The 26,341-nt window shown below is 47.1% G+C and overlaps 1 protein-coding gene across 1 annotated transcript; it reads left to right on the top strand.

The window, feature by feature from the left end:
* The first annotated feature begins 10,494 nt into the window (after nucleotides 1-10,494).
* LOC138765436 (potassium/sodium hyperpolarization-activated cyclic nucleotide-gated channel 4-like) lies at nucleotides 10,495-26,145 on the top strand. Its single transcript, XM_069942477.1, has 3 exons — nucleotides 10,495-10,904; nucleotides 22,310-22,739; nucleotides 25,963-26,145. Exons 1-3 carry the CDS (start codon nucleotides 10,495-10,497, stop codon nucleotides 26,143-26,145), a joined length of 1,023 nt encoding a protein of 340 aa, XP_069798578.1.
* The last annotated feature ends 196 nt before the right edge of the window (nucleotides 26,146-26,341 follow it).

Raw genomic sequence — 26,341 nt, 5'->3', positions numbered from 1 at the left:
ATGTACCAATCAAAATAGAAGAGGAAATAATAGATCCAGCAGGGAAATATGTAATGATAAAATGTCAGATATATTCGGAGTTTTGGAATTTACTCAATGTATATTCACCTAATGAAGAAGATCAAAAATTTATGCAAGATATCTTTTTGAAGATAGCAGACACGCAAGGGAACATACTAATAGGAGGGGATTTCAACCTTAATTTGGATTCAAACATGGATAAAACTGGGGAAAAAATTAACAGAAAGAACAAAGTAACCAAATTTATAATTAAATCGATGCAAGAAATGCAACTTTTGGATATATGGAGGAAACAACACCCAAAGGAAAAGGAATATTCATATTATTCGGGTAGACATAAAACATACTCAAGAATAGACCTATTCCTGTTATCAGCTCGCATGCAAGAGAGAGTTAGGAAAATGGAATATAAAGCTAGACTATTATTGGACCACACACCCATGTTATTGACAATAGAGTTAGAGGACATCCCACCAAGAATGTATAGATGGAGACTAAACTCCATGCTACTTAAAAGGCAGGATTTTAGAGAATTTATTGAACGACAAATTAAAATGTACTTTGAAATAAATACGGAATCAGTGAAAGATGTTTATACTATGGGATGCAATGAAAGCGTTCATCAGAGGGCAAATAATAAGTTATGTAACTAAGATGAAGAAGGACTACAATCAGGAAACAGAGCAGTTGGAAAGGGAAATAGCAAATATAGAAAAAGAATTAGCAATGAAGGAAGACACAACTAAAAGAAGAGAATTGGCAGATAAAAAAATAAAATATGAAATACTACAAACATATAAGGTGGAGAAGAACATAATGAAGACAAAACAGAAATATTATGAACTAGGAGAAAAAACGCACAAAATTCTAGCGTGACAGAACAAACTAAGAGAATGGTATTGGCATTAAGGAAAAAAGACAAGCAAATCACATATAATCCAACGGAGATAAATGAAAACTTCAGAGAATTCTACGAACAATTATATCAAACTGAAAACGAAGGGAAAGAAGACAAAATAGATGAATTTTTAACTAAAATTGAACTACCGAAATTACAAACAGAGGAACAAAATAAATTAACAAAACCATTTGAAATGGAAGAAATACAGGAGATAATTAAAAAAACTACCGAACAATAAAACACCAGGAGAGGATGGATTCCCAATAGAATTCTATAAAACATTTAAAGATTTATTAATTCCTCCCCTTCTGGAAGTAATCAACCAGATTGATAAAACACAAAGCTTACCAGATTCATGCAAAACAGCAATAATTACAGTAATACCAAAGACAGGGAAAGATCCACTCGCACCAGCATCATATAGACCAATATCTTTACTTAACACAGATTATAAGATAATAGCTAAACTATTAGCAAACAGATTAGCCGACTATGTACCAAAAATAGTAAATCTAGACCAAACTGGATTTATTAAAAAAAGACGAACAACAGACAATATCTGTAAATTTATTAACTTAATTCATGCAGTAGAAGGAAATAAAACTCCAACAGTAGCGGTTGCTTTAGACGCAGAGAAGGCCTTTGACAGAGTAGAATGGAATTATTTATTCAAAGTACTACAAAAATTCAGCTTACCAGAGAAATATATTAATTGGATTAAAGCATTATATAAGGGGCCATTGGCGAAAGTGACAGTTAATGGATATATATCAAAACAATTTAACTTAAGCAGATCAACAAGGCAGGGATGCCCACTAGCTCCCTTATTGTTCGCGTTAGCCATAGAACCACTAGCAGAACTGATAAGAACAGAAAATAAAATAAAAGGGATAAAAATAAAAGGCAAGGAATATAAAATCAGTCCATTTGCAGATGACGTTATAGTATACTTAGCAGAACCAGAAATATCAATAAAAGAATTACATAGGAAATTGAAGGAATATGGAGAAGTGTCGGGGTACATAATTAACGCAAATAAAAGTGAAGCAATGCCTATGAATAATGCGGATTTCTCAAAATTTAAGAAGGAATCTCCATTTAGATGGCAAATGCAGGCAATAAGATACCTAGGTGTACAAATAAACAAAAATCTCGGCCATCTATATAAACTCAATTATTATCCACTAATGAAAAAATTACATGACGACTTAGAGCATTGGAAAGACTTACCACTAACACTGATAGGAAGGATAAACTGTATTAAAATGAACATTTTCCCAAGGATACAATACCTATTTCAGACATTACCAGTACGATTAACAGAGAAATTCTTCAAGGAGTTAAAGAAAATAATAAGGAAATTTTTATGGAAAGTGGGGAAACCGAGGATAGCACTAGATAAATTAACAGAATGGTATAAACAAGGAGGCTTACAACTATCAAACTTTAAGAATTATTATAGAGCAGCACAATTACGATATCCATCATACTTTTATCAAACAAGGGAAAAGCCAGATTGGACTAGATTAGAACTAGATGAAATAGGGGAGAAGATACCAGAACATATATTATATAAATGGGATGAAAAATTGGTACAACGTAGGAATTCTCCAGTATTGCATCATCTGCACAACATTTGGAAGAAGATTCATATAGAAAGGAAAAAAACAAATTACCACTACCAAAACTAATACTGACGCAAAATCAGCTAATCCCTTTTACAATAGATAACCTTTCCTTTAGATAATGGGAGAAAAAAGGGATCAAAAGAATAGAAAATTGTTTTTCGGGAAATAAATTATTATCCTTTGAACAAATGAAGGATAAATATAAATATAACTCACGATACAATGTTGGCATACTACCAACTGAAATCCTACTTGAAGGACAAATTGGGAAGCAGTCTGAGGTTACCAGAGGGAAGTAATTTTGAATATGTGATTACAGACACAATGATAATCAAAACATTTGTAACAAACATGTATATTAAACTACAAGAAAAGGAGAATGAGGAAACAAATGGTAAAACTAAACAAAAATGGGAACAAGATCAGGGTAAAAAATACAGACATTTAAAATTGGTGAACCTTGCCATTAGTTCTCCATTCATGCAATGCACAGTCTCAAGCAACCAGAAAACTCACTTATCTGGCATCTGCCAATCCCCAAAGGTTCCAGATACCAGGGTTTCTACTGTGTTTAGAACACAGATTTTTGTTAAGTAGGGATAGCAAGGGTTCTGTAGAAAAGGCAGGTAGGTTGTACTGAGTCTATAGCCAAGTCAGCAATGGATTTATTGAATGGCAGAGTAGGCTGGAAGGACTGAGTGGCCCACTCCTGCTCTAATTTTGTATGTTCTTATAACAAACTCCCTCTCAGAATCTTGTTCCTGAGAGACATAGATAGGGTAGACAGCCAGGGCCTTTTCCCCAGGATGAGAATGGCAAACACCAGAGGACATCTGAACAAACTGAAGGGAGGGAAATTTAGGGGAGACGTCAGGGGTAGGTTTTTTTTAACACAGAAAGTTGTGGGGCCTGGAATACATTTGCAGGGGTGGTCGTGGAGGCTGGAACATTAGGGGCATTTAAGACTCTCTTACACAGGCACATGGATGGAAGGAAAATAGAGGGTTATGAGGTAGGAAGGGTTCAATTGTTTTTTGGTAGAACAAAATCCAGCACAAAATCATGGGCTGAAGAGCCTGTTTCAAGTTCACCTTCAATCAAGCAAGTTTACAGGGAGGTATGAAAAAATAATAAAGGATATAGATAGAATGAAGGCAAGCAGGCTTTTTCCGCTAAGGAGAGCTACTGAGTGTAAAAATTAGAGGACATGAGTTAAGGGTGAAAGAGGAAAAGTGTAAATGCAACATTTGGGGGAAATGAAGAGACCATGCAGAGTGTGGTGGGAGTGTGGAACGAGCTGCCAGCTGAATTGGTAAATGCAGGCTCAATTTTGACATTTAAGAAAACTTTAGACAAGAACATGAACAGGAGATATGTGGAGGGCTATGGACTGGGTACAGGTCTGTAGGATGAGGCAGAAAAATAATTTGGCACAGAGGAGAAGGACTGAGGGGCCTGTTTCTGTGCTGCAATATTCCATGGTTCTATGGAGTGTGGGAATCACTGACATCACTAGGAGGGGGTGGGGGGTGCAACCATCAGAGGGGGTGACACCAAAATGACTGTCTATATAATTTTTGTGCAGTGTTTCAGCAGAAATTTATTATTTTTAATAAAAATATCCCTGTCATTAGCTATAACAACAAAAACATTTTTCATTCTCCTCATGTCAGCGTGGGTTTCATCCGGGGGCTTCGGTTTCCTCCCACTGTTCAAAAAAGTGCCTTAGTGTACTTGTGGACCTTGGCCATTTGGCAGTGCGTACCCGTCTGTGCCCATTCACTGACGTGTTTTCGCAAGACTTGCCACACGAAATGCATTGAATTCGCCCATCATTATTGAATGAAGATCTACCAGGACCAATGCCTGAAGAGGGCGCACAAAATCAGTGAACTGGTGCAGACTCGAAAGGCCAACATGGACTGTTTCCGCTCCGTTAATGGTTATATGGTTATAAGCCCAGTTTTCATGTATCAATAGACCAATGAGACTAAAACTCGATGCTCGTTTACTTTTTGAACATTCTAATGTGCTCTGATCAGAGCTGTCATTGTTACCCAATGACAATGATGCTTCAAATCACATGGTTTCATCTACACACATCACAAGCAAGCGCTGTTGTTTTCATTGCTGCTGTGCGTATGATATTTTCATTTAGAGGAGTAATTTTAATTTTGCTAGTTGTCTGCCTCACTACATTATCCCATTACATTCAGTGACATACAGGAATTTACGATTTACAAGTAACATTAGTACAAAAAACTACTAAGGATTCTGTATGATCTGGTATGGGGGGGGTGATACCATGAGTTACCGCACTAGTTGACACCAACCTTAGTGATGCCACTGGTGGGAATTGGGAGCCCCAGTGAGAGATTGAGGAATGAAGGACCCAGTGAGTCAGAAGGGATTGCAGGGGACAGGGCCGTGGATGAGAGGTGAGTGTAGAAGCCGGAGCTCCCGTGAGTGTTGGGGGAGCAGCAGCACCATTACCCATTGAGCCAGATGATGAACTGTTGGGGTTTTCTGCTAACAGGAGTGATTTGTTGTAGGAGGAAATCACAGCACTGACAGAGCAGAAGGAGCAGAAGGAGCACCACAGTGTCAGAGACAGTGATTTGAACCTATCCTCAGTGACATCTGCAGGAATGTGGCTTTCTGTACCAGGGAAGTCGATGTGTGTTGTGACCCATAGCCCAGTGAGGTTTAATGTATGTGTGGATCTCATCCCACAGAGAGGATCAGCGCTTGGGCAGCTGCTCTTCCAGATTCTCTCTCTCCTTTCCCATTCTGTCCTGATGGAACCATTTCAAATACCTTCCTCCCTCCTGTCCTTTCCCCGTCTTTCTTGCTTTCTCTCCTTGTTGTTCTCTCACACCTTTAACCAAAACCAAGGAGTTGATTGTTGGCCTCAGGAAGGGAAAACCAGCGGTGTACGACCTCATGATCATTGGGGGATCTGAAGTGGAGAAGGAAAGCAAATATAAGTTCTTTGTCTTGGAGGGTCTTTCCTGGACTCAACGCACAAATGGCTTCGTGAAGAAAGAATGTCAGTGCCTCTACTTCCTCAGGAGTTTGAGGAGGTTTGGTATGACACCATAAATTTCTACAAAGTGTGGAAAGTGTGCTGACCGGCTGCATCATGGTCTGGGATGGGGACACAGATACCCCTGAGCGTAAAGCCCTGCTAAAGGTAGTGGACACAGCCCAGGACATCACAGGCAAAACCCTCCACACCATCAAGAACATCTACAGGGAACGCTGCCGTCGGAGAGCAGCAGCGATCATCAAGGAATCACACCACCCAGCACATGCTCTTTTCTCACTGCTATCATCAGGAAAGAAATATTGGGGCCATAAGACTTACACCCACCAGGTTCAGGACCAGCTGCTCCCCTTCCACCATCTCAGACTCCTCAACAACAAACTCAATCAGGGACTCATTTAAGGATTCTATTGTACTTTATTGATTTTTTTTTCCTCTCTGTATTACACATATTTGTTTCATTTGTTTACATATGTAAGTTGTATACAGTTTTTTTTTGCACTTTCAATAAGTGGTAATTCTGCCTGGCCCACAAGAAAAAGAATCTCAGGGTTGTATGTGAAGTCATGTGTGTATTCTAACAATAAATCTGAAATCTGAATTTGAAATCTAATGCCTGTCTCTCTCCCTCTCCTCTATCTCTGCCCAATAATCTCTCATCTCCATCTCTTTTCTCTTCTATCTGTTGCCCAATATCTCAATTTCTCCCTCTCCTTTTTCCTCTGCTCACTCTCCCTCCACCCTCTCCATTTCCTTCCATCTCTTTCTCTCTCTCCTTCCCTCTCACCTTGCTCCTCACTCCCAGTGCCCATTTCCTCCCTTTTACCAATTTCTCACTCCTCACCCTACCTTTCTGTTACCCTTTCTTTCATTCTCTGTCCATGCCCATTTCTCTCTCTTCATTTCTCTTCAATTTTCATCTCCACCTCCCTCTGAGGCTTTTCTCATCTCTCGTACAAACATACAAATTAATAGCAGCAAGAGGCCGCAGCAGCCTTCTCTGCCACTTCATGGCTGATCTGTTTGTAACTCTCCATTCTGATTGGTTCCATAAAACATTACAGCACAGAACACAGGCCCTTTGGCCCTTCTAGTCTGTGCCAAACTATTGTTCTTCCTATTCTCACTACCTGCTCCCAATTCATAGCTCTCTATAACCCTCCCATCCACAGTTTTCTTAAACGTTAAAATTGAGCCTGCATTCACTACTTCAGCTGGCAGATCATTCCACACTCCCACCAATTTCTGTGTGAAGATGTTCCCCTAAACTTCTCCCCCTTTCACCCTTAACCCATGACATCTGGTTTGTGTCTCACCTACTCTCAGTGGAAAACCCCGGTTTGCATTTACTCTATCCCCCTCATAATGTTGTTTACCTCTATCAAATCTCCCTTCATTCTTCTCTGCTCCAGGGAATAAAGCCCTAATCTGTTTAACCTTTCCCTGTTCCTGTAGTCCCAGCAACATCCTAGTAAATCTTTGCGCTCTTTCAGTCTTATTGACCCTTTCACCCCTTTTGCTTATCACTTTCTTCGTAAAATTATTCATCAATTCTGCTTCCACCACCTGTTGTCGAGAGAAAGCATGTGACCCGCTGAGAAAAAGAACTTCACCTCCTTGATCTTGAATGTATTTAAATGTTAGCAGCCCTCAGCATCTGAGGAGTTACAGTCAAGTTCTTTGACCTGGTCCAACTTTTTCTCAATGGTTAACTTGCCCATCTTGCAAGTTTTTTCTCAAACTCAGATTTCAGATTTATTATATATGACATCACATATAATCCTGAGATTCTTTTTCCTGCGGGCCAGGCAGAATTACCACTTATTGGGTCCATATACTTTCAGCTTCATATATAGCCTTTTTATTGATCTCTCTGGTTCTGTTAAATACACTATGATGTCATCAGTGAATAAGCTTATTTTATATTCTTTCTCTTTTATTTTTATTCCCTTTATCTTAGTTTCCTTCCTTATCAGTTCTGCCAGTGGTTCTATAGCCAAGGCGAACAGTGAGGGGGACAATGGCCATCCCTGTCTAGTTGATCTTCTCAATTTGAAGTGATCTGACACATATCCATTTTCTACTACCCTTGCTAATGGTCCATTATATAGTGCTCTAATCCAACCAATAAACTCGTCTGGTAGTTTAAATTTCTGTAGCACTTTAAACAAATAATTCCATTCTACACTATCAAAGGCCTTCTCTGCATTTATTGTAACAGCCACCATTGACATTTTATTCTTTTGTACTGCATGAATTAAATTAATAAGTTTACAAACATTGCTGCTTGTTTTTTTTTTGACAAAATTGCTCCACCTGCATTGAATTCGGCCATCGTTATTGAATGAAGATCTACCGGGACCAATGCCTGAAGAGGGCGCACAAAATCAGTGAACCGGTGTGGACTCGAAAGGCCAACATGGCCTGCTTCCACTCCATAAATGGTTATAAATGGTGGTGCAAAAAAAAACTCTTTTTCTGTAAGCATGTAAACAAACTGTGCAATACAGAAAAAAAAAATCAAAAAAGTACAAAAGTAAGAGTCTTTAAATGAGTCCCTGATTGAGTTTGGTGTTGAGGAGTCTGATGGTGGAGGGGTAGTAGCTGTTCCTGAAGCTGGTGGTGTGACTCTTGTGGCACCGATACCTCTTTCCTGATGGCAACATTCTCTGTAGATGTTCTCGATGATGGGGAGGGTTTTGCCTGTGATGTCCTGAGCTATGTCCACTACCATTTGCAAGGTCAGGGGTATCAATGTGCCCATAATAGTTCCCAATGCAATGATGTGGTCACTTAGAAGGAAATACTGTAAAAAGTACTCCTGATGTGGCTTCTTAAATGCCCTGAAAAATGGAAGCAAAACCTTCCCACTTTTATTTCAATTCCCTGAACAATAAACAGTATCATTCTGTTAGAGTTCCTAATTAAATGCTCTCTGCCTATTCACACTTACAAGGATGTTCAGAACCACTTCTTCCCACTCTTTACTTTCTTCCCTCTCTTCCTCATTACCCACCCCTCTCTCCCATTTCCCTACCCTTTCCTTGTCTCCATTCACATTTTTCTCTCTCCCTCACTCTCCCTTTCCCCTCTCCCTTAAAGATCCCTCCTTTCTTTTCTCTCCTACTCTTTGCCTCTCTCTGCAATATGCCTTCTTTTTCACTCTCCCATCTCTTCCTTCTCCCTCTCTCCCACCATCCTTTTCCATCTTTCTCCCTCTCCCATCCTTTCCCCAGTCCTTCCTTTCCCTTTCCCACTTTGTCCCTCCTTTGCTATCTGTTATCCCCTCCACTCTGACTCTTTCTCACTCTCTCTTTCCTTCTCTGAACCTCTCTCCCTCCCTCACTATCCTCCCCTTTCCCCACACCCCCTCCCTCTCCACCTTTCCCCAGTTATCTCCTCCCTCCTCCAGAGATCTTTCCCTTTTTTTCTTCCCGCTCTATCTGCTTCTTCCTCCATTTTTCCTTCCTTTCTCTCAAGTGCTCCTTTCTTTCCTTTCCTTCCTTTCTCCCTCTCCTCCTTCTCTCTCCTCCCTCTGTCGATGCTTTCCTCCCATTTTCCTTTCTCTCCCCTCTTTCACCCTTCTGCCTCCTCCTCTCTCTCCCTTCCCACCCTCTCTACCCTTTCCTCTCTCTCTCTCCCACTCTCTCTGCCCTACTCTCTCCCTCTCCCACTCTCTCTGCCCTACTCTCTCCCTCTCCCATTCTCTCTCACTCTCTCCCTCTCCCACTCTCTCTGCCCTACTCTCTCCCTCTCCCATTCTCTATCACTCTCTCACTCTCTCCCTCTCCCCTACTCTCTCCCTCTCCCCTACTCTCTCCCTCTCCCACTCTCTCTCCCTCTCCCACTCTCTCTCCCCCTCCCACTCTCTCTCCCCCTCTCTCTCCCTCTCCCACTCTCTCTCCCTCTCTCCCCCTCTCCCACTCTTTCCCCTTTTCCCATTTTTTATCTCACCCTCCCACTCTGTCTCTCCCTCCCCTCCCCTCCCTCACTCTCCCTCCCTTTCTCTCACCCTTTTCCGCTGCCTCTCCCTCTCCCCCTCCCTCCCTCTCTCTCTCACCCTCTCCCAGGATATCTCTCTCTCCCTCTGGTCTTCCGCCTGTTGCAGTGAGCAGCGCGGACACGGGTGGGCGACAGTCTTGCGCTGCTGCCCGCTGGTGCTTCTGTTGCTCGGAGCGGGGAGCGAGCTGTGCGCAGCCTTTCTCTGCCCGGGCTTGGAGCCGGGCTGGAGTGCGAGGCTCGGCGTTGTCGCTGTCCAGGTGCTGAAACCCACGCGTCGCCTCTGCAGCAGCCTTGACGGCGGCCCGGCTCTCCCCAGCATGCCTCGGAGAGCAAGCACATCGGCTGATGAACCCGGCCCTGAATCCCGGGCAGCCAAAGGCAGAGCTCGGATAGGTTTGGATTAATCGCAGGAAGGAAGGACACAGGAGTGGGGGAAGGAGACAGAGAGAGAAAAAAGGGAAGAACAGAGAGGGAGGCAAGAGGGGAGGGAAAAGGGGGAGGGATACAGAGGGAAAGGTAGAAAGAAGGGGGTAGAGAGAAAAGGAGGGAGAGGTAGAGAGAAGGAAAAGGGGAGTGGGAAGTAGAGAGAGGGAAGGGAAGGGGAAGGAAAGGGGGAGGAGAGGGGAAGGAAAGGGGAGGAGAGGGAGGGATAGAGGGGGGAGGAGAGGGAAGGATAGAGGGGGGAGGAGAGGGAAGGATAGAGGGGGAGGAGAGGGAAGGATAGAGGGGGGAGGAGAGGGAAGGATAGAGGGGAGGAGAGGGAGGGAGGGAGGGCTAGAGGGGAGAAGGGAGGGGAGAGGAAGGGGTTAAGAGGGAGCAAGGAGAGGGCAAGGAGAAGGGAAGAGAAACGGAAAGAGGGGGTGAAAGAGAAAAGGAGGGGAGTTGTGTCTCCAGGCATGGAGCGAGGGGGCAGCGGGCAGGAGAGTCGGGAGGAAACCTCCCGAAGGGGCAGCAGTCGGGGCAGAGGAAGCGGGAGCTCCGCGGGAAGAACCCCCCCGAGCAGAACGCCCCCGAGCTGGGAGATGGAAGAGAAGACGGCGGGTGGTGCTCCTGCCTCGGCACCTGCCCCCCGGCCAGCCGGCACCGGTGTACAGAGAACTGGAGGATCCCTCGAGCGTCCCCGAGCTGGGGAACCCGAGGCCGGCCTGGGTTCCAGCTTCATGCAACGGCAGCTGGGCTCCTTGCTGCAGCCCGGGGTTAACAAGTTCTCCCTCCGCATGTTTGGTAGCCACAAGGCAGTGGAACTGGAACAGCAGAGGGTACAGTCGGCCGGAGGCTGGGTCATTCACCCCTACAGCGACTTCAGGTAAAGAAAGGGGGCTGGGGTGGAGAGGCGGAGAGAGGGGAGGGGTGGAGAGTGGGAGTAGTGGAAATAGGGTGAGGAGGGTCCCACAGTGACCCCAAACATGGGAGGAGAGGGGGTTGACCCACAGTTTATGTCTGGAACAAGCTGTAGAAGAGGATACGATTTTCACATCAAAAGACATATGGACAGGAAGGGATTGGAAGGAGAAGGGCCAAATGCAGGAAAATGGGACCAGTCCCAAATGCCACCTTGGTCAACATGGATGTTGACCTGAAGGGCCTGTTCTAGGCTGTGTGACTACGACACTGAACCCTATTATGATCCAAATAGAGGGAAGAGTGGACCCCACACTGTCCCCAGTTGAAATGGATGAAGAGTGGAAGGTGGATAGAACCATGAGGATGGCATTCTGTGAGGGGTGTGTGATGGCCCCCATAGGATTGATGGAAAGGGGTGGGTGTAGTCTGCTACATATTGACCAGGGGACTGGGGTGAAGGAGATATACCCCCCCCCCCCCATCTTCCCACAGTGAGCAGGTTCTATATAAGGAAATGGATGAGGAGAGAGGGAGAGGTGCTCATCCCTGCAGTGAGCCCAGGTGAGGGACAGTACAATGAGGTGTGAAAGACCATAAGATAAAAGAACAGAAGTAGGCCATGGAATCTGGTCCGCCATTCCATCATGGGCTGATCCATTCTCCCACTCAATCCCACTCCCCAGCCTTCTCCACATAATCTTTGATGCCCTGACTATTCTGAAACCTATCAATCTCTGCCTTAAATACACCCAATGACCTGGCCTCCATAATCGCCTATGGTAGCCAATTCCAGAGGTTCACCACCCTCTGGCTAAAGAAATTCCTCCCCATTTCTGTTTTAAATGGGTGCCCTTCAATCCTGAAGTTGTGCCATCTTGTCCTGGACTCCCCTATCATGGGAAATTACTTTGCCACATCTATTCTGTCAGTATTCGAAATACTTCAAGGAGTACAGACTGTCTAAGACCATCAAACTTTTCTCCAATGCTAATCCGTTCATTCCAGGAATCATTCTTGTCAATCTTCTCTGAACCCTCTCTAATGCCCAAAACTGTACCTGTACTCCAAGTGAGTACAATTTTGACATCAACTCATCCATGTAATATTTGCCCTTTTATCCTTTCTACCAAAGTGCATGACTGTACACTTTGCAACATTGTATTTCATTTGCTACTTCTCTGCCCATTCTCCTAATCTAAGTCTTTCTGCAACCTCTCCATTTCCTCCTCAATACTTGCTCCTCCACCTATCTTTGTATCACTGAACCACAAAGCCATTTGTTCTGCCATCCAAATCATTAACATTCAACATAAAAAGAAATAGCCTGACCCCTGTGGAACCCCACTGGTAAATGGTAGCCAACTAGAATAGGGTTCCTTTAATCCCACTCTCTGCTTCCTGCCAACCAGCCAATGCATTATGTTTCCTGTAAATCCATGGGCTCTCATTTTGATAAGCAGCCTCATGTACAGCACCTTGTTGAATCCAAATATACAATATTCGCGGCATCTCCTTTTTCTAACCTGCTTGTGGTTTCCTTAAAAAATTTGCTGTGCATCAGGCAAGATTTTCTCTTCAGGAAACCACGCTGACTTTGGTCTATCTCACGTACCTCCAGGTACACCTCATCCTTGACAATTGACTCTCAACACCTTCCCAAACACCAAAGTTAGGCTAACAGGTCTATAATTCCCTTTCTGCTGCCTCCCTCCCCTTTAAAGGAAGGAACTGAGGAGAGAATGTATAATTGGATGGCATGATTGTTGTAGCAGTTAGGGCAACGCCCTTATAGCGTCAGCGATTGGGACCAGGATTCAAATCCCATGTTGTCTGTAATGAGTGTGTATGTTCTTCCCATGTCTGCGTGGATTTTCCCCGGAGGCTCCAGTTTCCTCCCACCGTTCAAAACATGCCAAGCTCATTGGGTTGAAATGGCCTGTTGCTGAGCTGTATAACTAAATTTAAATAATTGGCCCCACAATTAGGAAAATGGAGTGGAAGAGTGTGGTTCCCATGTTAAAGGGGTAGGATTGATGGAGGGAGAGAGGTGAGACCCTCTCCTCAGTGGAGAGTGCAGGTGAAGTGAGAGGGGTAACTAGGCAATTCCATCTTCCCACCACCCCCCCCCCCGCCCCACACACACTGTACAGGAATGGCTAGGGAGGGGATGGACAGAATTGTCTTCACATGGCTGACTTAAAGTGAGTGGTTGAAGGCAGGAGAATCTGTTGAGAGGGGAGCTGGGGAGTCAAGAATGGAAGGGGGAAAGATGGTCAATGGGGAGAGAGAATGTATAGCAGTCCAATGTCAGCCTTGTACAGGAGCTGACATCAGAAGAGGATTGGTATGAGAGTGAATGTCAAAATGAACATGTAAGGTTATTACTAGCTTTGTTTCTGCATGGGAGACTCAGTATGTGTGCCTGTGAGGTGGGGGGCATGGGGGCGCAGGATATGGTGATTGGATACACACTTGTGTGTCATATTCTGCGAGCATGTGGGTCAGGCAGGACAAGGGAGCCATCACAACTAAGCTGGTGTGTGCTGGTGAGTGTGAGATAGTGTTAACGCATGTCTGCTCATTGTCTGTGAGTCTGGGCTGTCTGAGTGGGATGCTGAAGTGTTTCTATGCCACATCGAACTGCTGCATACTGCTCCAGGATTTAGATTCAGCGCCAATGTGGGAACGGCCACCTATGTCCAAATCAGGGTGGCGTACACTGACGGGGAACCGGTGGGTGGTAGTGGTGTCCTTGTGCTTGGTGGTGGAGGAAGTGTCAGGTGTGAAGTAGCTGCTACATGGTACACTGGGGTGGAGGGAGCAAACATTTTGACAAGTGGGCGGGGTGCCTTGGATGGTGTTGAGCTTCTTGCAGTGAACATAAGAGCAGGAGTCATCTGTCTGGCACTTCGAGCCTGCTCCGCCATTCACTGTGACCGTGGCTGATCTGATGATCATCTCCACCTATCTGCCTTTTCCCCATATCCCTTAATCCCCCTACTCTGTAAAATTCTATCCAACCTTGTCTTAACTATATTTATTGAGGTCGCCTCCACTGCTTCAGTGGGCAGTTCATCACCCTCTGGGAAAAGTAGTTCCTCCTCATCTCCGTCTTAAATCTACTCCTCTGGATCTTGAGGCTACATCCCCTAGTTCTGGTCTCCCCCACCAACTCTATTTAATCTATGCCTTTCATAATTTTATACATTTCTATAAGACCCCCTCTCATTCTTCTAAATTTCAGTGAGACGACTCAATCTCTCCTCATAGGCTAACCCCCTCATCTCTGGAATCAATCTGGTGAACCTCCTCTGCACCACCTCTAAAGCCAGTCCATCTTCCTCAAGTAGGGAGACCAGAACTGCACACAGTTCTCCAGGTGTGGCCTCACCAGAGTCTTGTAAAGTTGCAGTCACCTCCCTGTTCTTAAATTCTGTTCCTCAAACAATTCCATTTGCCTCCTTGATAGCCTGCTGCACCTGCAAACCAACTTTGTTCAACGGCACTGCTTTAACCCAGGCATGTGGAGAGGGTTCCATCACGCCCCACCCTGCCAAGGCTGTGGGAAGGAGAGTCCTCAGACTGGTCTTATCACCTTTCTGACTGTGCCAACCCCTGAGGATACTGCTGTGGCTGAATTATCTTGACATTGCTTGGTAATCAAGCTGACTGGAAACTGTAGAGTGAAACAGCACAGAGAGGGAGCATTTGGACCATCCCTCCAATCTACACCATGCTCTCCCTGTTTCACCAATTCACCAAGGGGGTGCATGGTTAGCACAATGTTGTTACAGCGACTGGGACCAGGGTTCGAGGCCTACGCTGTCTGTAAGAAGTTTGTACATTCTTCCCATGTCTGCATGTATTTCCTCCGGTTTCCTCCCACCGTTCAAAATGTACGAGGGTTGTAGGGTTGTAATTGGGCAGTAGGGGCTTTTGGGCTGAAAGGGCCTGTTACCATCTAAATTTTAAAAATGAAAAAATAAAATTAATCATTGGACCTGCTTCCTTTTCAAGCAGCCCCTTCCAGAGCATGGTGTTTCCTCCATTAGAAGCATCCTTCTCTCTCATCTCACCACCTTCCCCTAGGAGTCACTTTTGAATTGTATCCCACTGTTCATGAACCCTGCCATTACTCCACCCATAGTCAGAGTCTTCCTCTCTATCCCCTCCACTTTCTCCCCTCTGGGGATTCAGCTCCCCCTTCAATAAAGGCTTGATAAAGCCTTGTATCTTCTCCATTTCCCACACCTGCCTTCTCATTCCCCTTCTCCCAGAAAGAAGCAGCATTCTCTCAGTCCTCACCTTTACCCAACCAGCCGCAACAGCCAGCACGTTGTACTTCGACATTTACACCAGCTTTGTCCTCCCCTTCCCACCCTTTTCTACTTTCCATAAGGACTACTTCTCTCCATGGCTCCTAGGTTCCCTCCTCATCCCTAGGTAAGGGCAACACCTGCCCCTACACCTCCTCCCATCCAGGCACGAAAGCAACCCTTCCAGGTGTGGCATACACTTCCTTCCAGCTTCATTGATTGAACTTGGTGCTCTGGATGTGGCCTCAACATCAGACTGGGCAAAAGCTTTGCTGAGCACATGCGCTCAGTCCACTGTGGTTAGCCCAAGCTCCCGGATACCGCCCATTCCCATTCCCACACTGACCTGTCTGTCTTCAGCTCCCACTGCTCTCAGAGTGAGGCCAAATGCAGAGGTCAATTTGTTGAGCACCTCAGGTCTGTCCACCCCAATAGCTTGGATCTCCCAGTGGGAGATTTTAATTCCCCGTCCCATTCCCTTGCTGACATATCTGTCCATTGTCTCATGCACTGCCAGACTGAGACCACCTGCAAATTGGATGAACAACACCTCATTATCCGTCTGGGCTCCCTCAAACCAGATGGCATTACATGGACAACTCTGGTTTCCATTAATTCCACCCCCCACTTCTTCCCCCTGATATCTTTCCCCCAGCTCACTCTCTCTCTCTCCCCCCTTTTCAAAGACCCAAAATCAATTCTCACCTTTCCTCATATCCAATTAGCACCTTTTGTTTTTCTGGACTCCTTATCCTGGCGAGTCTTCAGTCTTTATTCTGACACCTTCCTGTTCTTTGCTTATACCGTGAAGGTGGGCTCAAGCCTAAAACATCGGTGATATACCTTTACCTCCTATGGAAGCTGAGAGATTGGCTGAGTTCCTCCAGCAGTTCCTATCCCATCTGTAACCCAAGGGCTTAAACACTGAATTCTCCCATTTCCGGCAATCCGCACCCCTTTGGTTCCTCTCTCTGTAATTCACCTAGGTCCTCTTATCACACCTTTCCAAACTCCTCCAACCCAGCTTGCTGTTAACCACTTTCTTCCCCTCTACCCCATCTGCCCATCACACACATGCTCCTCCCACAGGGTCCTCTCTCTCCCCTCCCTCATCTCGTTCCACTCATCATCTTCTTGCTCAGACTCCACTGACTGGTGCCTCACTCATCACCTTCCGGCCTCTGTCCCAGTCTCTGCCCCCCCTCCCCTGCTTCCACCCTCTTCTTCATCTGCTCATTGACCCCCCCCCCTTTCCCTAGATCCCCAGATCACTTCCAGCCTCTGTCTTATATTAATTTATTAAGCATATTAATTTATGTTAAATATCACAGATTAATTAGGAGCAGGTTTCAGGTTGCACAATTAAAGTCTGATTGAAACTATGAAATGGGTTTTGTCAGTCAGCTCTGAAGCTGACTGTATTTAACCATATAACCATTTACAGAGCGGAAACAGGCCATGTTGGCCTTTCGAGTCCACACCGGGTCACTGATTTTGTGCGCCCTCTTCAGGCATTGGCCCCGGTAGAATTTCATTTACTGCTAACTCTTTCTCGGTTCACGGGAGGTTTCTCAGGGAAGCTGGGCCTCTACTGAGCAGGAACTGCATACACAGCACAGTTTAATTGGCACTGTGGCTCTTGTACATCAGTAATTGGCTCTAAGGGACTCCTGACGTACAGGAACACACTGGCAGATGCCTTGGGGTTTCACCTGTTCTGACAGCACTGCCTGGTGGCGGAGTCAGGCAATTGCCTTTGGGTGTGTGTCAGGTGTGCCTGATATATCCCAGCGTGATACAGCTTCCAGTGACTACTGACTGGTGATGATGCCAAGGCTCGAGGTGCCTGCCAGAGCCCAAGACGTGGAGGCTGCACATTGGCTCAGATGTAGCGGAGTGTTGGGCAGGGAGTTGATGGGGGAGAGGGGTGAGCTTGGTGGTGTGTATGCTCTATACTGGCTGTGAGGAGGGGTCTGTGTGTGTGAGAGAGGGTGGGAGGGGGAGAGGCAGTGAGAGAAAGGTGAAATAGAGCAGTAGAGAGAGTGGGGGAGGTGGGAGAGAGGAGGGGAGATGAGAGTGAGACAGGGGATGGGAGAGAGTGAGGCAGAAGGGGCAGCGAGGGAGAGGGGCTGAGGGAGAGGTGAGAGAGCTGCAGAGAGAGGGGTGGGAGGTGGAGGAGAATGGGGAGGTGGGAGGGAGGTGAGAGGAGGGAAGAATGGGGTGAGAAGAGGGAGGAGGGCAGAGAGACGAGAGGGAAGAGGCAGAGAAAGGTAGTGAGAGGGGAGGGAGAACAAGAGAGAAACAGAAAGTGAAAGATGTGGAGACTGGGAGTCTCGGGTTGAATCTGTGGGGGAGGAGGAGAGTATCGGGGGTTGAGATAGTTGGGAGGGGGCGGGTCAGTGGGGAGGAAATAAGTAGGGGAGAATATCTGGGGGAGAGATAATGCACCAGGTTCAAAGAGTTTGAAAATTTGAGTAGACCCCACCATTCCGTTGAGACTCCTAGAGTCATAATGCATAGAGATCCCTCAGCCCCACAAATCCACTCTCACTATCAAGCACCTACTTATATTAGCCCATTTTATTCTCTCCACTATCATCTCCCCCAGATTCTACCCCACATGCATACACCGGGGGGCAATTTATCTATCAACCTGCACGTCCCTGCACGAACTGCAGTCCTAATCGCTGGCGCTGTAGCGGCGTTGCACTAACCACTGACACATGGGATGTTGAGGACCAGAGGGAAAGGTCTGGTGAAATGAAAATCAAAATGAAAGGTCGGCCATTCAGAACTGGGATGAGGAGAGTTAAACAAGAAAGTCTGTGCATGGTGAGATTGTAGTAAGCGTACGCTCAGTACATCCTACTGCGGCAATAGCAAGCAAAGATACAATATATCGGGCCTGAGACCTTCATCAAGGTATGAGCAAGAAACAGGATACCTGAATTAAAAGGTGAGGGGAGGAGGGATGAAGGGGCAAGAGGTCACAGGTGGATATGGGTGGGAAGGCTGAACAATAGGGAGAGGGGGTAGCTCTCTGAATGGTAAGGGAATGTGTTGGTAAACTGGAGGTAAGGAGAGGGATGGGGAAAGAGAGAGAGAGACAGGTCTAGTGGAAACCAGAGAAGTTGATGTTAATGCCATCCGGTTGGAGAACGCCCAGACGGAATATTAGTTGTTCCTCCACTTTGCGAGTGACCTCAGTTTGGCAGTGCATGAGGCCAAAATTAGGTGCGCCAGCGCGGCAGTGGGGTGGGGAACTGAAATGATTCGCCACTGGATGGTCCCCGCTGTAGCAGCAGACAGAGTGAAGTATTGCGTGGAATTACTAAGTGTTGCATTTTGGGAGGTTAATCCCGGGCAGAGGTTGCACAGTCGGGAAATTAGATAGCATGTAGAGGTTGCCATGCATGCAGACAGAGGATGAGATATTGCACCTCAAATCTTCACTGGGCCACTGGAGGTCAGGTTGGGACTGGGGAATGGCAGGACTTGTGTTTGGAGAGAGATTGGGTCGGTTGGATGAATTGTTCATGGTTCTTTGCACCAAAATACAGCGAAAGGTTTTGTTTTGCCTGTTATGCAGGCAAGTCAACCCGTATTTACGTACACAAGGTAGTGCAATAATAAAACAAAGTGCAGGGTGTGGAGTTATAGTATCTTAAAATGTGCAGGGGCCCCACCTTTTACAATGAGGGGTGAATTCAAGAGTGTGATCACGGCAGGGAAGAATCTGTCCTTGAAAACAAGGGAGGATTTCAAAGAACTAGATCAGTTGTACAGCATGGAAACAGACTCAACTTGTCCGTGCTGAACCATTTGCCCGCATCAGGTCCAGAATCTTCCATTCCCTTTCCATCCACATTGATATCCAAAAGAAGCTATCATACCTGCCTCCACCACTTCATCTGACAGCTCGTTCCACATTCCTATATCTGCAAATTCAAACAGGACCAGGCATATGAGACCCAGGACAGATGTTCCTAATGTCCTGGAGTCCAGGACCAGGGACTATAAAAACTCGGGGTATGTGTTTCATACTCTCCCAGAGTGCAGAGCCAGTGGAAGTTCCACTGAAATCAAAGCATTGAATATTGTTCTGAGGGTTCGAGGGTCAAGAGCTGTAAAGGTGGTGCATGATACTGAATGTAATTATCATATCAAATAGGGCAGCAGGTTTGGCACACAGTCTGTGTATGCGCAGAATGAGTGTCACGTGCAGGCTAAGCATGTGACTGCACAGTCTGTGCACATCCAGTGTGGGATTGCACAGTGTTAGTGAGGGTGTGCAGTGTGAGTTTGTACATGCGTAAATTCATGTATTGTATGTGTACAGTGGGTGTGTGTGTGTGTGTGTGTGTGTGTGTGTGTGTGTGTGTGTGTGTGTGTGTGTGTGTGTGTGTGTGTGTGTTGGAGTGTGTGTGTTAGAAAGGGTGTATGTTAGAGATTTATGTGTTAGAGAGTGTCAGAGTGCATGTGTGCATTAGGGTTTTGGAATGTGCATGTGTTGGAGAGTGTGTGTGTTAGAGTGTATGTGTGTTAGAGTGTATGTGTGTTGGAGTGTATGTGTGTTGGAGTGTATGTGTGTTGGAGTGTATGTGTGTTGGAGTGTATGTGTGTTAGAGTGTATGTGTGTTAGAGTGTATGTGTGTTAGAGTGTATGTGTTTTGGAGTGTATGTGTGTTAGAGTGTATGTGTGTTAGAGTGTATGTGTGTTAGAGTGTATGTGTGTTAGAGTGTATGTGTGTTAGAGTGTATGTGTGTTGGAGTGTATGTGTGTTGGAGTGTATGTGTGTTAGAGTGTATGTGTGTTAGAGTGTATGTGTGTTAGAGTGCATGTGTGTTAGAGTGTATGTGTGTTAGAGTGTATGTGTGTTGGAGTGTATGTGTGTTGGAGTGTATGTGTTTTGGAGTGTATGTGTGTTGGAGTTTATGTGTGTTGGAGTTTATGTGTGTTAGAGTGTATGTGTGTTAGAGTGTATGTGTGTTAGAGTGTATGTGTGTTGGAGTGTATGTGTGTTGGAGTGTATGTGTGTTAGAGTGTATGTGTGTTAGAGTGTATGTGTGTTAGAGTGTATGTGTGTTGGAGTGTATGTGTGTTGGAGTGTATGTGTGTTGGAGTGTATGTGTGTTGGAGTGTATGTGTGTTGGAGTGTATGTGTGTTGGAGTGTATGTGTGTTAAAGTGTATGTGTGTTAGAGTGTATGTGTGTTATAGTGTATGTGTTTTTGAGTGTATGTGTGTTGGAGTGTATGTGTGTTAGAGTGTATGTGTGTTAGAGTGTATGTGTGTTGGAGTGTATGTGTGTTAGAGTGTATGTGTGTTGGAGTGTATGTGTGTTGGAGTGTATGTGTGTTGGAGTGTATGTGTGTTAGAGTGTATGTGTGTTAGAGTGTATGTGTGTTGGAGTGTATGTGTGTTGGAGTGTATGTGTTTTGGAGTGTATGTGTGTTGGAGTTTATGTGTGTTGGAGTTTATGTGTGTTAGAGTGTATGTGTGTTAGAGTGTATGTGTGTTAGAGTGTATGTGTGTTGGAGTGTATGTGTGTTGGAGTGTATGTGTGTTAGAGTGTATGTGTGTTAGAGTGTATGTGTGTTAGAGTGTATGTGTGTTGGAGTGTATGTGTGTTGGAGTGTATGTGTGTTGGAGTGTATGTGTGTTGGAGTGTATGTGTGTTGGAGTGTATTTGTGTTAGAGTGTATGTGTGTTGGAGTGTATGTGTGTTAGAGTGTATGTGTGTTAGAGTGTATGTGTGTTAGAGTGTATGTGTGTTGGAGTGTATGTGTGTTGGAGTGTATGTGTGTTGGAGTGTATGTGTTTTGGAGTGGATGTGTTGGAGAGTGTGAGTGTGTGTGTGTGTGAGTTGGTATTGTGACAAAGTATTTAGAGGTGGTTTGGGAGGAATTGTTAGAGCAGGTTGCACACAAACATTTTAAAACACAGAATATTTGGAGGACTTTTGCAGAGTGCTTTTTGCAAAAGAGCAACAAAGTATCAACATACAGCTTGCCTGGGAGAGCATGTGATTTTGCAGGGAGACAGAACAATTTTGCTCTGAGAGAGGGAGGGTGTGAAAACAGAGAGAGAGAGAGAGGAGACAGAAGGACAAAGCTGGCAAACTTTTGGAAGACTGTCTGGTCAAAGGAGAAGGCTGGCTGTCTGAAAGGTGACCTGAAAGAAAGAGGATCATCTGGAGAACTCTGAAGGGGGCAGGTTTTGAGAAGGAATCAGTTGCGGATGTCCTGGAAGAGGAATCTCTCTCTGAAAACTTCCTGAGTGGTAATCATTTGCCAAAGACTGGTGAACTTTGTTAAAGCTAACTTCTGTGCACAGAACAAGATTTGCCAACAACCAGTGAGATTGGACTGTGAACCAAATAACTTTTCTAAACATATACACATTACACACACCTGCGCTTAGTATTAGACGGGTGATTAAGTAGGTTAGGTAGGTTAGTAAGTAGGTTAAGAAATCAGTTAAAGTTTAATTCTGTTTTCTTGTTCAAATATAATTAAAAACTACTTTTATTTAAGTACCCCTTTGTGTTGTGGTGCATATCTATTGCTGCTGGATTTTGGGGTCCTCTGGACTCCATAACAGTATGTGGATGTGTTGGAGTGTGTGTGTGTGTTAGGGTGGGTGTGTTGGAGTGTCTGTGTGTTAGTGTGTATGTGTGTGTTAGAGAGTGTGAGTGTGTGTGTTAGAGAGTGTGTGTGTGTTGGTATGTGGGTGTGTTGGAGTGTGAGAGTGTGTGTTTGTGCTAGAGTGGGTGTGTTGGAGAGTGTGAGTGTGTGAGACAGTGTGTGTTGGCATGTGGGTGTGCTAGAGTGGGTGTGTTGGAGTGTCTGTGTGTTATTGTGTGTGTTGGAGAGTGTGAGTGTGTTAGAGAGTGTGTGTGTTGGTATGTGGTTGTGTTGGAGTGTGAGGTGTGCACATGACTTACCCCTCAGGGATGGACCACAGAGAATGCTGGGTTCCCAGTTACAGAGTGTGGGGTGACGGGCAGAACCAGATGGACTTGTTGACAGTGAAGTGTTTATTCCGGCAGGTTCTATTGGGATCTTGCCATGCTGCTGCTGATGGTGGGGAACCTGATTATTCTGCCGGTGGGAATCACCTTCTTCAAGGATGAGAACACCCCTCCTTGGATTGTCTTCAACGTGGTGTCGGACACCTTCTTCCTTATCGACCTGGTGCTCAATTTCAGAACGGGCATTGTGGTGGAGGATAACACGGAGATCATCCTAGACCCTCACACCATCAAGATGAAGTACCTAAAGAGCTGGTTCTTGGTGGACTTTGTCTCCTCCATTCCCGTCGACTATGTGTTCCTCATTGTCGACTTGGAAACCAGGGTGGACTCAGAGGTTTACAAGACGGCAAGAGCTCTGAGGATTGTGAGATTTGCCAAGATCCTCAGCTTACTGCGGCTTCTGCGCCTGTCCCGGCTGATTCGATACATCCATCAATGGGAGGAGGTAAACCGTGGTGGGGGGGGGGGGGGGAACTGACCAATCCACCACCCACCCTTCCCTGAGCATCAACCCGTCACTCCTTCCCCTTCCTGACCCCATTCCAAGCAGTGCACTCCAAAATCATTCTCCATGTCTCTCCCCCTCACTGCTCACCGGTCCCCTCTCAACAGTCCCCAAAATACCCCTCTACCCTGACTCAATTTTCCCTTCCCTGCTTCAAGGGGCGAGGAACCATGGAAGATTCACTACACAGACCACTCACTCTCCCTCTCAGTGCTTTCCAGCCTCTCCTTCTCCTCCCTCATTGTTCATCCTCTCCTACCCCTCACCACTTCCCTCTACCTCCACTCCAACCCTCTACCTCCCCTCCCCTCTCCTATCTCGCATCTCTTCCTCCCTCCAACTCTCTCCTACCCCTCACCACTTCCCTCTACCTTCCCTCCAACCCTCTCCTATGCCTCCCCACTTCCCTCTGCCTCCCTCTCCTTCCCCTTACCCTCTCACTACACTTCAAGCTCTCATTCCCCTCCCCCACTCCACTCCAACCCTCTCCTACCACCCCTCTGCCTCCAAACCTCTACCCCTCACCTCCTCCCTCCCTCCCATCCAACCCTCTCCTACCCCTCCCCTCTCCCTCCAACCATCTCTTACCCCTTACCACCCCTCTACCTCCCTTCCAACCCTCTACTCCCCACCCTCTTCCTCCCCTCCCACTTACCCTCACCTCTTCCTCCCTCCAACCCTCTCCTACCGCTCACCCCTCTCCCTCCCCTTCAACCCTTCCCCTCTCTCTCCTCCTCCCTCATTGTTCTCATCAAACCATCCTCTCCTATCTCTCACCACTTCCCTCTGCCTCTCCTCCAACACTCTCTTCCATTTCACCCTCCTCTCCTGACCCTCACCTCTTCTTCCCTCCAACCCTCTCCTACCCCACAGCTTCCCTCTACCTTGCCTCAACCCTCCTTCCTCCCTCCCTCCCTCTCCTGCCCCTCCCCTCTCCCTTCCTCCAACTCTCCTACCCCATACCACTTCCCTCTACTTCCCCTCCAACCATCTCCTTATCCTGCCCTCTCCTTCCCTCTCCACCCCCTCACCTCTTCCTCCCTCCAACCCTCTCATACCCTTACAACTTCCCTCTTCCTCCCCTCCAAACCTATCCTACCCCATCCCTCCCTCCCTCCAATACTATCCTATCCCTCCCCTCCTACCCCTCCTTTCCTCCTCCAACCCTCTCCTACCCCTCCACTCTCCCTATTCTCCCTCTCCTATCCCTCACCACTTCCCTCTACCTTCCCTCCAACCCTCTCCTACACCTTCCCACTTCCCTCTGCCTCCCCTTCAACCCTCTCCTTCCATTTTCCCTCCCTCCCCTCCCTCTCCTACCCCTCACCCCTCTCACTACCCTTCAAAGCTCTCCTTCCCCTCCCTCTCCTGCCCCTCACCTCTTCCTCCCTCCAACCCTCTTCTAACCCTCCCCTCTTCCTCCCCTCCAACCCTCTCATACCCTTCACCCCTCTGCCTCCAAACCTCTACCCCTCACCTCTTTTCTCTCCCTCCCATCCAATCCTCCCCTACCCTTGCCCCTTCCATCTCCCTCACCTCCAACCCACTCCTACCCCTCCCCTGTCCCTCCATTCCCCTCCCTCTCCCTCTGTCAACCCTTTCCTATCCTGCCACTCTCTCCTTCCTATCCTACCTCTCTCCCTCCATCCAGTCCTCCGACCCATCATCCCTCTCCCTCCCCTCTAGGGAAGTGGTGACCCTTCTCTACCAGCACACATTAGCTCCTCACACTCTCCCTCTCGTCTCTCTCTCTCTCTACCCTCTCATTCTCACCCTCCCGTCTCTGTCATCAGCTTCTCTCTTGCCATCTCCCCCTCTCTTGCCATTTCCCCATCTCTCACCATCTCCCCCCTCTCAATCTCCCCCCCTCTCGATCTCCCCCCGCCATCTCCCCCTCACCATCTCCCCCCTCACCATCTCCCCCTCGCCATCTCCCCCTCTCGATCTCCCCCCCTCAATCTCCCCCCCTCGCCATCTCCCCCCCTCGCCATCTCCCCCCCTCGCCATCTCCCCCCCGCCATCTCCCCCCTCGCCATCTCCCCCCTCGCCATCTCCCCCTCTCGATCTCCCCCCCTCGATCTCCCCCCCTCGCCATCTCCCCCCCTCGCCATCTCCCCCCCTCGATCTCCCCCCCTCGCCATCTTCCCCCTCGCCATCTCCCCCCTCGCCATCTCCCCCTCGCCATCTCCCCCTCTCGCCATCTCCCCCTCTCTCGCCATCTCCCCCTCTCTCGCCATCTCCCCCTCTCTCGCCATCTCCCCTCTCTCGCCATCTCCCCCTCTCTCGCCATCTCTCCCTCTCTCGCCATCTCCCCCTCTCTCGCCATCTCCCCCCTCGCCATCTCCCCCTCACTCGCCATCTCCCCCCCTCTCGCCATCTCCCACTCTCTCTCTCTCCCCCCTCACACTCTCCCTTCTCTCACACTATTCCCTCCTTTCGGTATCTTCTCTCTCACCATCTCTCCTTTCTCACCATCTCCCCTCTCTCTCACACTCTCCCCTCTCTCACTCACCCGTTTCTCTAGCCCTTCTCCTCTCACTCCTCCCTTCCAAACCCTTTCTCTGTCCTTGCCCTTCTCTCACCCTTCTCTCTCTCACACCCCCCTCACTCCTCTTTTCCCTACCGTTTCTCTTGCCCTGTACACTCTCTCATCCTTTCCTCTCTCTCCTCTCCTCTCACCCTTTCCTTCCTCTTCCTTCTCTCTGTCACTCTCTTGCCCTTGCCTCTCTCTCACCCTCTCTTCTCATGTTCTATCTTCTCTCTCCCCCTGTCCAGACCCCCTCAGATATTACATCTTGCAATAGATCACCTTCCAAACTCCAGTGAATACTGATCTGTCCTGTCTAGCCTATCCTGGTAGCACTTCTTAGGAATCAGTCTGGACAATCGCTTTTTAACTAATATACAGCATATTGCATTCTTGCCACAGATAAAAGCATCAAATACCCCTTTTCAACCACTTTATTCATCCTCCCAAAACATCATTTATCCACATGGTGTGAGAGAGACCATTCAGCCATACATTTCCATGCTATCCCTTTAAGAGTGTTACCCTAAACTGTTCTTCCTGCATCCAGACCATGTTGCTTGCCCACTTTGGGGTAACCAATCAGGGAGCAGGTTGGAGAACTCACCCTGACCTTCTCTCTTGCTCTATTGTCAGATTTTCCACATGACCTATGACCTAGCCAGTGCGGTGGTGAGGATTGTCAATCTCATTGGAATGATGCTGCTGTTGTGCCACTGGGATGGCTGCCTGCAGTTCCTCGTCCCCATGCTCCAGGACTTCCCAGAAGATTGCTGGGTCTCTATCAACCACATGGTGGTGAGTCCTGGGGTGTGGTAAATCAGAAGGAAGTTTAGCTGTAGGCACTGGAAACACTCAGCAGCTCTAGAATGGGGTTCTTATGCCGGAGAATCAGGAGACTGCAGAGGCTGGAATTTCGCACAAAAGACGAGGGCCCCAGCAGATCAGGCAGCATCCGTGGAGAGAAATGGACAGCGATAGTTTCCAGTCAGGAGCCTACTCTCGAGTGAAAAGA

This window comes from Narcine bancroftii, chromosome 5 (assembly GCF_036971445.1).
Source record: "Narcine bancroftii isolate sNarBan1 chromosome 5, sNarBan1.hap1, whole genome shotgun sequence".
Taxonomy (NCBI): Eukaryota; Metazoa; Chordata; class Chondrichthyes; order Torpediniformes; family Narcinidae; genus Narcine; species Narcine bancroftii.
Note: the sequence above shows the minus strand (reverse complement) of the source record. Positions and strands in the feature narration are given on the sequence as shown.

Excerpts from the sequence above, each read along its gene's own strand:
- LOC138765436 (XM_069942477.1), top strand. The coding sequence starts at position 10,495 with ATGGAGCGAGGGGGCAGCGGGCAGGAGAGTCGGGAGGAAACCTCCCGA. Across the intron at positions 10,905-22,309 it reads CACCCCTACAGCGACTTCAG|GTTCTATTGGGATCTTGCCA; the intron begins GTAAAGAAAGGG and ends TTATTCCGGCAG. Across the intron at positions 22,740-25,962 it reads ACATCCATCAATGGGAGGAG|ATTTTCCACATGACCTATGA; the intron begins GTAAACCGTGGT and ends CTCTATTGTCAG.